Consider the following 15,507-nt stretch of genomic DNA (forward strand, 5'->3'; position numbering starts at 1 on the left):
AACCTTTTGACTATTCATATGCTTATAATGCCCAGACAACATCTTTAAAAATTGTTCTTTGTTCTGGAAGACTTTTTTGGAGAGATTTTTTTGCATTTCTAAATGTGATATTACACAAGCATATAGAAAGATTTTCTTACTTTATCATTTCTCTCACACAGAAACTTGAGCTTCTGAGCCTTTTTGTGCATGAAGACTCCCTCTAGACTTGCAGTCTTGGCAGATCTGAGTTCTATGGCTTTCTCCCCCCATCCCATCACTTGATTTGACTGAAGGTAGGCTGCCATAAAACAAAGAAACAGATGCAAAACAACATCAAGTCAACTCTGAAAAAGAATGAGTGAAGTTTTAACATTGCATCAATATATTCATCTGAACTATATGAAGGCGATTAGGTAAAAATCCTTTTCATGATTAAGCAAAATCATAAGAATGCAGTTGTTCTGAATATGAGAATGACTGTGACTGGGCTGCAGGTAAGCAGCATTACTGTAAGTGTGATATTCAATAATTAACAAGATAACATTGAGTAAAGGACATTTTATCCACAATATTCACAGTAACTTTGTATTAGTAAGGCACTGTTCTCTGTGATCTAAACTCTGGCTTTTACCCTTATTTTTAGGAAACCACGGAACACCAAGAATGTGCTGTCATTTGTGCCAAAATAAATCTGAATATCGAATTCGTAGTTAGCTCATCGAGGCTGTATTATATATATATTTTATCAGTTTTATATGTTCACATACTCATGTTTTTTTGCAATACTTTTTAAAACTTCTTCAAAACAAAACTTTTTCATCGTTGATGGATTGTTAGCAGCAGTTCACCAACATTCCATGCCAGAGACATGCATTTAAAACACAGGATATCCCGATGACTTGCTAGTCTTGTCCATCACCACTAATCTAGTCCAAACAAGACTAATAGTCTTACTAATAGCACTTTAAGAGAACAGCAGAGTCTGGAACCACTTTAGAGATGAAGGTGTCTTGAAACCTCTTTTAATGGGATAGTTCACCCAAAAATGAAAATTTGATATTTATCTGCTTACCCCCAGGGCATCCCAGGTGTAGGTGACTTTGTTTCTTCAGTAGAACAAAAATTATGATTTTTACTCCAACCGTTGCGGTCTGTCAGTCGTATAATGCATGTCAATGGGAACTCCATCTAGAAGAGTAAAAAAAAACATGCACAGACAAATCCAAATTAAACCCTTCGGCTCGTGACGATACATTGATGTCCTAAGACACGAAACAATCGGTTTGTGTGAGAAACTGAACAGCATTTATATCATTTTTTACCTCTAATACACCACTATGTCCAGCTGTTAGTGAGGTCTGAAAACGCGCTCTGATGCCGGAAAGTGATCTCTCGCGTGTATATGTTAATGAGTGCATTCAGACCTCACACACCGGATGCTCAAGGCAGTTGGACAGTATTTATATAGTGGTGTATTAGAGGTAAAAAATTATATAAATACTGTTTGGTTCCTCACACAAACCGATTGTTTCTTGTCTTAGGACATTAATGTGTCGTCACGAGCCGCAGGGTTTTAATTTGGATTTGTCTGTGCTTGTTTTTTTTGACTCTTATAGATGGAATTCCCATTGACATGCATTATACGACTGACAGACCGCAACGGTTGGAATTAAAAATCATCATTTGTGTTCTACCAGGTGTGTCTCATATGTTCTGAAAAGTGAAGCCACAGGCTCTTTCATCGCCCCCTAGAGGCTGGATGCAGTACAAGTCATAAACCCCGCCCTCTCAATGCAAACGAATGGCGCTTGTCAAAAAAAAAAAAAAAATTAATTACTCTCCAATAAAAAATTTCAGAAAGATGGTTTTGGTCATTTAAGGTAGTTGTTATCACGCTGATATATATTCAATTGTGTTTTTTTTGTGATAAGTTTGATTTTACCTAGCAATTTGATGATATAGAAACGGGGCGTGTCGGTTTGATTGACAGTTTTGATTGACAGCTTCTCTTAACTGTCGGAGCTTCGAGGGGAGATTGAAGATATATCACTTTTAATTTTCGATTTCTGTGTTATTTTTACAACGACAAAATGAGTTGTTCTGCAGTAAACTGTACTAACCGACCTACAGGATCTGACGGATCACTCAGTTTTTTCCGGTAACGTTAAATGTGGGCTTTATAAGCTAATTAATAAATGATATTAGCTAAGATAACATGCTTAACGTTAGCCATGACAGAAAAAAAGCAGGTGATCATTATCTGGCAGTTACTAATTATTTTTATGGGTATAAAAATAATAATTAGCAGGACAAAACTAATGATAGCCTACTCTAATTAATTATAGAGCACTTACAGCAAATCGATCTCCTGTAACGTTACCGTTAGTTTAATTTTATTTAAAATGGCAGGATGACCATTGAGTTGTTTCTAGTGGCATATTATTGAGTTTATCTAACATTACTGAATTAGCTGTTTCAAAATTATTATTGCTCTAGAAACAGAATATTATTTTGTGCATATTTTAATTGTGTATAATTTATATATTTAAAATACATAAATTACGATATGTTTTGACCGATCCCAATGTATTATAGTTATCACTAATAATTTATTTGAAAATGAACAATGTATATTAATACATTTTTGGCTTTATTAATTCATTTTGTTCAACGTTAATCCTAAAATGAAGATAACAAAAATGAAACAACAATCCATTCAAAATATATTTATTTTATATGAGAAAAAAAATGCATGTGGTCGCCATAAACTGTATGATGATAACTTTGACAGACCGCATTAACTAAAGATCGTTAATTTTGCTGTCCAACCATAGTGTCCAACACATCGTGAAAGACTTGTTCATTTTAAATCATTTAAAAAATAGCCAACGTCAGTTTTAATATAGTATATTATTATGTCTTTAAATTTAAGTCGTTAGTTGTTGTATTTGTATTTAACTTACCTTATTTCAGCAAGCAAAAGAGAAGTTTAATGTGAACCGCCATTAAAAAAAACGAGTAAGAAGTTCAGGGGGCGTGGTTGATTGCGAGTGCGTTTGGGCGGAAGCTTGATACCGCGGCTCCGCCTCCGGCTCCACTGACGGTTCCTTCTGCGCATGCCCAGGCTCAAAACTTTTTTTTTTTTGACGTATTGCGTAACATGTCAGCGCCCATTCGGTCGGCCATTTTGGCTTCAGTTCATTACAATGGAAGGAAGCGGCGTCGCGTCGTCCATCTTTTTTTACAGTCTATGTGTTCTACTGAAGAAACAAAGTCACCTACATCTTGGATGTCCTGGGGCTTTTTGGGTGAACTATCCCTTTAAGGAATACTGCTTTAATGTTGAGCTTTGGAAAAGTAAGGGAAAGTGAGATTGTCCCTTTAAACATTCTGTGGGCCGTCTCATTTATTACACTGAACACATAGATCTCACTAGAGAACACATCCTCCAAGCTGAGACCACAGTTACCACAGTCAGACCACGTTATGTTTATTCTAAGCAAAATGTTTTGCATTTATGTTCTGAAAACATAGCTGAAGCACACTTCAGATATGTTTTCAGAACATAAATGCAAAACATTCCTGCTCTAACTGATAAAAAAAAAAATTATAATGCCATTAGAGTGGGAATCAAGACTTTGTCAGGACAGAATTCTTGCAATGCATGAAGAAGAGCAATTACACAACATTTTAAGATAAAGACACACTCTTTGGTTTTCAACTGTGATATAACTGATGTGCTCACTCACAGAATCATACATTTCTGCTTTTTATAAAACAATAAATTCCTGTTATGAATAACGATACCGCTTGGTTAGTTGGTCCGTTGGGTCAGATTGCTTTCTCACCTCAACTGAAGGTGATCTCGGAGCCATTATTTTAGTGTGGATCAGAGTGTGATTGCCATGTTCAAATAAGCCTAAATGAACAGAACTAAGGGAGAAAGGTGTGATTTTTTAAAACTTTATTATTCTTGGTGTGAACAGGCCTTAACACAGAACTGCTGTGACTTTCTCCACACACAAATCTGCTCATGTGTAGGAAGTGGGCTGAAAGATGACTCATCTATCCAAATGACTTGTTTTGCTTTTTTTGCATTTAGAATCTCATTCACATCAGTCACATCATTATAAGAACTTCCTTAGTATGACTGCACCTCAAGAGCATTAATATAGCTCATGACCAGACCACATTCATACAGCTGCATCAAAAAACAAGAGAAACAAAAAACAAACAAAAACATAGGTATTATAATTAAGCCGCATTATCTGTAGATTATAAATCATTGCATGTCTGTACTCTGCATTATTTACAAGTCGAAGTTCAACGATGTGCATAGTCTTACTAACAGACGTTGCAGCTGTGCTTATCGAGTGCTGAAACTTACCGACAGAGGCGGGCATCTCCCCCCACTGCAGCACCGTCTCCTTGGTGATGTGGCCATAGGTGTCAATATAGACACCCTCATCCTCGTAACACAGCAACAGCTCCATCCCACTGCTGCTGGGAAGGATGATGATGGCATGCGGCCGAATCAGACCTGGGATCTGAAACACAGACATTCTGTTATAAAGAGGATAACAGTAATTGCCTTAATAAATACAGATTAACCTCCATCCGGTGTGAGCAAATAGAAGTCACAAATACATCACTCTACTGTACTTTATATGCCATGGATTCAAATTATCCATAGCTCCTCTCAAGTGCATTTACTGGTCGCAGCACGTAATGCAGCAGGGATCACCTGTTTGTAAGATAAAAGTACTACAGCCCAAGGCAATAAATGTTAAAACAAAGGACTACTTATTTTGATTTTTAAAGTTGCAAATATTGGCTGTATGTTTTGTTCAATAATGTGTTCATTTATGGAAGCATATTATTACATGCTGTCACAAAAATATATCATAATAGAGATTTCTCTGCTTCATCCTCAATAGGATTTTTTCCATAGAGCTGCAAAACCCAAAATGCTCTCTTATGAACCGTCTCTCCTCTCACTCAGATATTGCATGTGCACGCTCAAACTGTGTCCTGCGCGCTCGCGAATCTCTCTGTGCTCTTGCACTAGAAATTAATTTGCTTATGGGTTAAATGCTGTCAAATGTTATCAACCAATCAGAATAGACGACTGACCGATGAAAATGCTACGTGGAATCTTATTGGCTGAGAGTGAACTGTGCCTGAAATTCTTTTCAACAAAGATGGATATTTAATTTCATTACAATTTAATAATATTAAATAGTATTAATAAAAATGTAGGCCTATCTTAGAAATTGATGATTTCTATATTAATAAGCTTATCTAACTTCATTCCATTACAGGTCAAAGTCCACTGAACGATTTATCCAAAACCAACATATTAGCCAATATCATGGACCAAAACATTAAATTAAACATTAATTTAAAACAAAAGATTAAACAACTAATTTAATGTTATAAATCAGTCTATTTAGAAATGTGTAAAATGTTATGAAAAAAATTATTAATTTAAATTAATTCATTACAAAATCGTTTGAAATTAATGAACACATGTTTCGTCCAGTGTTTTTAAATGAATCTCTTGAATTAATGATTTTGATAATCATTAATGAAATACATTTTAACAGTCACTGGTCACCACCTACTGGCAGAACAGTGTAATAACATTAGGTTCAAAGGTCATTTACTCATTTTAATTACTGAAATGAATGGGGGACTCAAGGGGGGACTGAAATAAGGGACTCAAGGCCGGTGCGCCTCCCAGGTGAAGCTCATTAACACTCGCGCCACCGGCCTCGCGCCGTTCTCTCACGGCTCTCGCCCGCCCTGGTCGCCACAATGTTCATTTCAACATTTACTAATACATTATTAAAATCAAAAGTTGTATTTGTTAACATTAGTAAATGCACTGTGAACTAACAAACAGCTGTATTTTCAACTAAAATTAACAATGATTAATAATTACAGTAATATACTGCACATTGTTAGTTCATGTTAGATAAAACATGAACTAAATGTTAACAAATAAAAACCTAATTGTAAAATGTTACCTTTTTTTAAATATAAATTTCAAGACAAGTAGACAAAACGTACCACCACAATAATTTTAAGAACCTTTTTGTTTGTTTAGATAAATTGGGGTTTGACCTGTAATGTGATGCAGTTAGACTAGGTTACAGTTGATTAATATTATTAAATTGTAATGAAATTAAGTATCCATCTTGTCGAAAGAATTACAGGGGCAGTTCACTCTCAGCCAATAAGATTCCACGTGGCATTTTCATAGATCAGTCGTCTATTCTGATTGGTAGATAACTATTGACAGTGTTTAATCCATAAGCAAATTAATTTCTGCAAGAGCACGGAGAGATTCGCAAGCGTGCAGGACACAGTTTGAGTGTGCACACGCAATATCTGAGCGAGAGGAGAGACAGTTCATAAGAGAGCACGTATTTTTGAGAGCGCACATCCAGTTTTGTGCGAGAGCAAAGGAAATCCACGCTTGCGCATTACATGTATGTGCTCTCGTGTCACAATAATGTGCTCTCGACATTAGACAGTAAAATAACGCCATACAGGATCTCTAGATCAAAACACAGGCGATAAAGAAGCAGAAACAAGCAATAGAAGCATTGCTTATGCACATGCTGTAGTCTTTGGAAAGAACGTAATTTTCTGGATCTCAAAATCATACAGTCATTGTTGGAAAAGGTTCAAATATGCAGAAGATGCTGGAAAAATCTAAGAATTTGCAGGACATGGAGGGTTTTTCTGAAGAACAGAGCTCAGTTTAACTGCTCAGGACAAACAAGGGACTCATGAACAACCATCACAAAATAAAAAAAAAAACAGTCGTGGATCATCCAGGTAACCACAAACAGTATTAAGAATCAAGGGTATGTAAACTTTTGAACTGGGTATTTTTTAAAAATTCTGATTTTTTTTTTTGTCTTGTGGACTTTATGTAAACATCTTTTATGTGAAATAGCTTATTCAGGACAGTACTAAATAATAATAATAATAATAATAATAAAAACATGCAATTTTAATGATCCTTCTTATTTTGTCAAAACGATTAACATTTTTGCACAAAAAGACATGGATAAACAAACAAACAAACATTTTCTTAGAAAAACTAAAATCTGAATGTTTATTGTACTGAAATCTTACTGATATGTCAATTGCATAATAATTTGGAACGCAGTGTATATATATTTATGTATGAGAGAAAGAGAGAGAGAGACAGAGAGAGACCTTGTTTCTTATGTTCCTTGTCACATTACTGTGGCTTCATTACTGCTCTCCAATTTTCATTCTTTACAGCGAAATAAGGACATTACACCTACAGTTGGTACTTTACCATTTATTTTTATGGTTTGAATGATTCTTTAGGTCCAGGTAATGGGTAAGGCTCTCATCCAACATTCTCAATGGCTCAGCTGCTACCCACTTCTGGGTTGTGCTGCATGTTTCCCTAAGGGGTGGGCACATGGGGCAGGCTGCATACTTAAAGGTCCAGACATAAGTATTTTCGATATTTTACTTTGAAAAATGTGTCATATGAAAACAATTTCAATTTTAACATTTTTAACTGTTATTTCTCCTTTAGACATCTGTTTAATGCCTTTTCAACTTCATTTAATTGTCGAAGATTTGGTTTATTCCAGTTCCTATTCTGGGGGGAATTTAGTTTGTCAGACCTCAGCCTTTGGGGAGAGAGGAGGGGGTCAGTGAGATGTTAAAGCAAAATCATTTTTTGCGCTGTTTAAAGCAAATTTTCTTGGTTCTTTGCAAATAATAACGAAGTGTTCAGTTTAGTGTTTGTAAATATTTCTTTTCTTTTCTGCTCCTCACCAAATTAGAAATAGCACCCCCATCCTTGCATATTTTTCAATAAAGACACTCTTGGGATTATTCTGATCTATGCCTATCTTTCACCTCCCTTGACCCTTAAAGGTCCAGTGTGTAATATTTAGGAGGATCTATTGACAGAAATGCAATATAATATACAAGGAGGATCTACTGACAGAAATGCAATATAATATATATAACTATGTTTTCAGTGGTGTACAAAGGCTTTACTTAATGAACAGTTATGCTTTTATTACCTTAGAATGAGTCATTTCTATCTACATACACTGTGGGTCCCCTTACATGGAAGTCGCCATTTTGCTGCACCATGTTTCTACAATAGCCCTAAATGGACAAACTGTCACTATGTTGTTGTTGCTCTTCTTCGCCTTCGTCTTTAGAGGCAGCTTGCATCGTCACTACGTTGAATATATATGAAGAAGTAGTAGTATGAGTAGTAGTTGTCTGGTTTATTAGAAGCAGAGACCGTTCTTTGAAGTAAGAAGAGAAGTAAAATTTTAACAAATGAAGGACCACACATATTATTTTGCACAAGAGCCGACAGAGCATCAATCTTCATCGTCAGGACAGACAACGGCAGAAATCCAGGATAAACACGTGGCTTTTCGCAGGAACGTGCTGTTGCAGGACAAATGTTTTCAAAATGACTCCGAAGTTGCCTGTTTTCTGCAGGACATGTATGTTAGTCCAACTTTAGCAATGTAAGTGAAAACTGTTGTTTGATAGCTTTAGCTACAAGATGGGAATAATCACCGAGAGAAGTAATGTTTTTCCCTTGTCAATGTTGAAAATGTTTGAACAGCGCAGCTATTTACCATCAGCTAGCTGCTTACCTTGTACTAACTAGCATGCAAAAAAGCAAGCTAAAGTCAGCAAATAAAACACTGACACAATGATGAACAAGTAACAATAATATTAACATTACGTTTTACTAAATAATTAAGTAAATATAATTTCTTAATTTATCTTTGTAAAGAAACCTCATTGCTTGACTGGCTACTCTCTTCTGTCTCAAACGACAACATCTTTGTCCTTGTGTCGGTCACCGTAGCTTCTCTATGTAATTCGAAAGGGAAGGGTGAGCAGTGGACTGAGCCGTTGGTTGCAATTCATAACCTCATCGCTAGATGCTGCTAAATTTACACACTGAACCTTTAATGAGTTACACTATGAAACACACCTGATAGTAAATATGATGATATGTAAATGTCATTCTCAAATGGTGACCGTGCAGACATTGCCAAGGCTGAGCCACTGCAGATGTTTTAGGCAATAACACTATGTAAACATCACAACAATTACTTACAAAATTACTAATGAATGAAAATAGAAACATTTGCAGCATAAACAGCCATTATAGGGTGTTTTAGTTGGTTGCCAAGGTGTTGCTATAATATTCAGAGAGGTTTTTAGTGCAGTAACATGCTAAAATGTTCTAGGTCAAAATTAGGAAGGCATACAAAATTGTGTGTTTCGTTAGCATGATGCTAATGTACTGTTAAATGTGGTTAAAGTTACCATCGTTTATTATTGTATTCACGGAGACAAGAGCCATCGCTATTTTTTAAACACTGGCAGACTGTATAATGCATAAACACATCTTGATTCTTTATAAATCTCTCCAACAGTGTGTAATGTTAGCTTTAGCCACGGAGCACTATCAAACTCATTCAGAATCAAATGTAAATATCCAAATAAATACTATACTCACATGATCCGAAGCATGCATGCAGCATGCATGACGAACATCTTGTAAAGATCCATTTGAGGGTTATATTAGCTGTGTGAATTTTGTTTATTCACTGTATTACAGTCGAGAGCTCGGGGGGCAGGGAGCGCAAGATTTAGGGGCCGCAGCCTGAATCGGCACATAGTTAATGATGCCCCAAAATAGGCAGTTAAAAAAAAAAAAAAAAAAAAAAAAAATCTATGGGGTATTTTGAGCTGAAACTTCACAAACACATTCAGGGGACACCTTAGACTTATATTACATCTTGTGAAAGAACGTTCTAGGGCACCTTTAAGACAGAATGCATGGATCAAATATACTGTTACATGTGCATTTTTATTCCCAACTGTTTACGACTACTTAAAGGGGTGATATAATGCCATTTTTACAATATGTAAAATAAGTCTGATGTATAAGTGTGTATGTGAAGTTTTAGCTCAAAATACCCCACAGATAATTTTGTTATAGCATGTTAAATTTGTCACTTTTTGAGGGTGAGCAAAAACACTCAGTTTTTGTGTGTCCCTTTAAATGCAAATTAGCTGCTGCTCTTAAAGGTGCCCTAGATTCAAAAATTGATTTTACCTTGGCATAGTTCAATAACAAGAGTTCAGTACATGGAAATGACATACAGTGAGTCTCAAGCTCCATTGTTTCCTCCTTCTTATATAAATCTCATTTGTTTAAACGACCTCCGAAGAACAGGCGAATCTCAACATAACACCAACTCTTACGTAACAGTCGGTGTGTACGCCCCAATATTTGCATAATGCCAGCCCATGATGTTCCCAACATTATAAAAGGCATTAGACAAGGGCAGCCAGTTAACGTCTGGAGCTGCACACAGCCGAATCATCAGACTATGTAAGCAAGAACAACAGCGAAAAATGGCAGATGGAGCAATAATAACTGACATAATTCATGATAGCATGATATTTTTACTGATATTTGTAAATTGTCTTTCTAAAAGTTTTGTTAGCATGTTGCTAATGTACTGTTAAATGTGGTTAAAGTTACCATCGTTTCTTACTGTATTCACGGAGACAAGAGCCATCACTATTTTCATTTTTAAACACTTGCAGTCTGTTTGATGCATAAACACAACTTCATTCTTTATAAATCTCTCCAACAATGTAGCAATAGCCGTTAGCCACGGAGGACAGCCTCAAATTCACTCAGAATAAAACTTTTAACATCCAAATAAATACTTTACTCACATAATTTGAAGCAATCCATTTGAGGGTTATATTAGCTGTGTGAACTTTGTAAATGCGCTGTAATATAGTCGACAGCTCGTGTGGCAGGAAGCACGCGTCTTAAAGGGGCGGCGCCGAGTGTAAATCAGTGCATTGTTAATGGTGCCCCAAAATAGGCAGTTAAAAAAATTAATTTAAAAAAAATCTATGGGGTATTTTGAGCTGAAACTTCACAGACACATTCAGGGGACACCTTAGACTTATATTACATCTTGTGAAAGAACGTTCTTGGGCACCTTTAAGCAGAGGGCGGGGTTTCAAGAGCTTGTGTTAGCAGATAGTGTTAGCAGGGCCGATTAACTCATGAAGACTCACTGAAAATGTCAGAAACTTTTCAGCCTTTTATGTTCAAACCCAAGTCGGACAATGATGGAGAGACTCAAGAAGAAGTGACAACATAAAATGCAACAAGGCATTTCTGAATGGTTGGTTGCTTAATTTATGAAGCTGATGTGGGATATCGTAAAGTCATTGATTAGCATATTCTGTCATGATAATCTATAAATCGCTTGTGTGGGAACTGTTGAAAGATGCCTACAGAGCCAGAGAATATGCTGCATGAGGATAGAACAGGTATAGTTTAGTTTAATTAAGGTTATAACTTGTCATGTTGTCATCTTGCTTATGTGACATGCTATTGCATTTTTAAGTTGCCAGCCACCGCCAGCGTTTTTGATAATGTTCACAAAAAATTCATGGCCCCCAGAATATTTTGTTGTATGAATATCTGAACATGTCTGTCAAAAGGAAGAACAGAGCCTTTGCTTTAAAAAAACAAAATGTTTTATTCTAGCTTCATGCATTCTTATTTATCAACACTTGAATGTGGGTAAGTTTCATAAAAAAGACAACCTTTTTAAGAAAAAGCTGAGAAAATCAAGTCCCCCCCCAAAGATTACAACATGCATAAGCAATGCTTTTATCGCTTGTTTGTGCTCCTTTTTCACCTGTGTTTTTATCTGGAGATTCTCTACTCTTTCAGAAGATGCATAATAGTGCCCCCTACCGTACTACAGTGTAAACAAGCCGGAAAATTCTTTCAATGGCGGGGAAGCGTTGTCTCATAAATGATGGAAAATTCCATCAATGGTGGGGAAAGCGTTAATAAAATTATGTTGAAATCTTTATCGCACACCTCCAATTAAGTAAATGGAATGACCATGTAAATATTTTCATTCAATTACAAGAATTAAACGGTTAAACACATTTTAATATTAAACGTTATGTGTTACCTTTGGCAAAAAAAAAAAAATATATTATATATATATATATATATATATATATATATATATATATATATATATATATATATATATATATATATATATATATATATATATATATATAAATCTTTTCTTAGCGATGTCTAAAAAGCTCATGACAGTAAAGTATTAGAACAGATATTCTCAATCATTTGTACTTACATGTCTATATCATTTACACACTCCCACTGTACTTGCCTGACTCAGAAATAAATTCACACACACTGTACTGCCATCCCTCTGTAGAGCCACCACAATCCTGAGCATCAATACGGGCATCCAGAGCCGCAGAGCGATCTTTATCCTCTGCCGCGGGATTCTCATGAGTGCCAGCCGTGCAAACACACCGCCACAAAAAGGGAGTGCGTTCCCAAGTGAGAAAATTACACCACGCAAAGAGCAGCTTGAGTGTGGAAGGACTTTGATAATGAGTATGTGCAAGTGAAAGACAACAGCTATGTGAAAGATGGAAAAATGGAAAAATGCAATTGCATTAAAAGCAATGTCTGTGAGAATGTGAAAAAGTGACAAAGAATGAACGAGAGAATGGGAGGGAATGAATAAGAAAATGTTCGTATGGAAGGCTACATGATCTAGTGCCGCCCAGCTTCCAGTTCTGTTTCTTGCCGCTAGTTCAACTCTAAATTTATCTACTGCCTGTTATTAGAAAAAAAAGAAAAAGAAAAAAAAAGTCAAATAACAGGTCATTTCAATGGGCTTATGCTTTGGGAACGTAGCGAAGGCTGCAGAGTTATTTTTGGATGAGAGATCAGTTTGGAGAATCTAGCACACACGCACACGCACACACACACACACACACACACACACACATACTTGTTTTTGTGAAATGTGGGGACATTCCATAGGCGTAATGGTTTTTATACTGTACAAACCATATTTTCTATCCCCCTACACTACCCCTACCCCTAAACCTAACCCTCACAGGAAACTGTGCACACTTTTACTTTGTCACAAAAACTCATTCTGTGTGATTTATAAGCCTTTTGAAAAGTGGGGACATGCTGAATGTCCTCATATTTCACCTCTTTTTGTAATACCTATGTCATACCCATGTCATTATACACATTTGTGTCCTGATATTTCACAAAAACAAGTACACACACACACACACACACACACACACGCGCGCGCGCGCGAGCGCAGATTGTGAGGGAGAACTAGTCCGTAACTATGTGGGACAACTCACTGGAGTGTGGGCCAATGCTAGGAGGGGGTGGCACAGCCGTGGATGAACACTACAGTCATCGCTCTTCCTCACTGTAAAGGATATGCTGCTGTGTGGGTGTGTGTGGACATCAGTAATACAGTGAAATGCAGCTCTATATCATCACATTTTTCTGTTCTACATGCTGTATATATTTATGCCATCTCTGAACTATAGTGTTTGGTAGAAGGAAATGAGTGTGATGCATTTTAAAATCTAGTAACTGCATTTTCATATGCCTGCTTTTGTTTAAGGGTGAATCTCAAGAAAACACACCCAAGTCACATTTCACCCCAAAATCAAGATCATTTTGATTACGTGTAAGAACAAAGTAAAGGTGCAAAAATGCTACATACAGTATGATAGTACAAAATTGTGGTTTTGTGATGAGAGGTCCAAGCTGCTCTGTGGTATCAGGGATAACATTTTTAAACACAGAGAGAAATCTAAATTATTTCTGTTGAATTGATGTTGAATAATTAATTTAATTTAATGATGTTTATTTAAGTATAGATCAGCACCTATGATTTCCACTTCAACCATTGGATAATGCTTTAAAATGCTTCATTAGTCTTTTTTGTTTTCACTAGTATTGAATGATTTAAAAGACATCAGGCGAGACTGAGGTCAGCTGTGACACTGCCAAAAAGTTCCAGTGATATCACGTGATACGCACGTCCATCAAGACCGAGTATGTGCATGCTGAATACCAGCACATTAATCACAAGAAAGTAAATTATAAATCCAACAGAACATTTTCTGACTGCATCATCAGTTTTTATGCAAAAGAACAGAAAAGAAAAAGATCACTAGCAGTTATCAGTATTTACATGTGTCAATGCTAAACAAATTACATCATGGCTGACAGTGTGGGCAAGAAAATGTTGAATAAATTATTAATTTTGTATTGTTTTTGCGCACAAATAGTATTCTCGTCGCTTCATAACATTAAGGTTGAACCACTGTAGTCACATTGACTATTTTAATGATGTCTTTACTACCTTTCTGGGCCTCGACATTTGTAATGACATTGCTGTGTATAGGGTGGTCAGAAACCACTCAGATAAGTCTTATGGGTTTGGAACAACATTAGGGTGAGTAATTAATGACAGAAATTTCATTTTGGGGTGAACTAATCCTTTAAAGTCACAGCAGCCTAATAAACCAGTTGCCTAATAAACCAATGTTAATTAAAGAACAAAGGTAACAGGAAACTGTAGCTTTAATAAGGATTACATTTATTTAATTAATAATTGATGTAGTGAAGACTGCAAAGTGTTTGATAACTTTATTTCATTTCTGTATATTATTATAAGGCCACAGGTAAGTAAGACATTTATTATAATGGGTTCATGTGAAGATTGTTTTAAGTTTACTTATATTAAAAGTTATTTTTTTAAATGTTAAAATTGACAGCTTTTAGTTATACTGTAATGTTGAATGTCTATAATTAATTTAAAAAAAAAAAAAAAAAAAAAAAAAAAATTAATAGAGACATCAGTACCAGTATTAGTATCAGAGATACTGGCCTTCATTCATAAAAAGATGCCATTAAACAAATATTTAAAATATTCTGTCTTTAAGTTGTTTCTACATTAATTTGGAGAGTAACTGTGAAAGTATTACAATATGAAACATATTAAAACCCCAATGTTTTTAATCACAATTAATTGCTATTAATTACAGAAAAATGTGTGATTATTTGTTTTTTTATTAATCGATTGACAGCACTAAAGTATAAATTATATAATAACGGATAAATTAAATATAGCCTAAAGCAGAAAAATGAAATGCTACAATAATATTATATATATTATATATAAATATATATATATATATATATATATATATATATATTTAGATTCCGATTTCTGATTTTTTTTGTTAGTGTGACTTGCCAATACCGTAATCAGTAATCAGTATCTTGTGTGGGTATTTCATGATTAGGTTGGTCCAGTTCCGGTTCCGCCTTACGATTCTGGTTGTATTTAAATTATTAAACAACCAATAAAAAGTAGTAGTAATGGAAAAAATGCACAATACTTAACTCAAACAGTTTGTGTTTATTATGCTTGTAAAATGAGTTTAACAGACTGCTAATCTCGACAAATTCACTAACACTTTACATTAAGGTTCATTAGTTAACATTAGTTAGTTCATGTTAGTTGATGGCACTTATCAAACGTGAAGTGTGAGGCAGAT

General features: G+C 35.4%; 1 protein-coding gene across 5 annotated transcripts in view; it reads right to left on the bottom strand.

Annotated features, from left to right (window-relative positions):
• Window positions 1-15,507, bottom strand: part of si:zfos-2326c3.2 (mitogen-activated protein kinase kinase kinase kinase 4) — a 106,701-nt gene that overhangs the window by 2,616 nt on the left and 88,578 nt on the right. For 4 of the 5 annotated variants that reach the window (XM_067390800.1, XM_067390793.1, XM_067390784.1 and 1 more), the window contains exons 30-31: window positions 4,370-4,529; window positions 141-280 (exon numbers count right to left, since the gene is read on the bottom strand). In XM_067390800.1, the coding sequence (XP_067246901.1) occupies window positions 141-280; window positions 4,370-4,529 (300 nt within the window). Of the gene's footprint in view, window positions 1-140; window positions 281-3,830; window positions 4,184-4,369; window positions 4,530-15,507 lie in introns of those variants that run through there. The other variant, XR_010895574.1, reaches the window with a different exon arrangement.

This window comes from Chanodichthys erythropterus, chromosome 1 (assembly GCF_024489055.1).
Source record: "Chanodichthys erythropterus isolate Z2021 chromosome 1, ASM2448905v1, whole genome shotgun sequence".
Lineage (NCBI taxonomy): Eukaryota > Metazoa > Chordata > Actinopteri > Cypriniformes > Xenocyprididae > Chanodichthys > Chanodichthys erythropterus.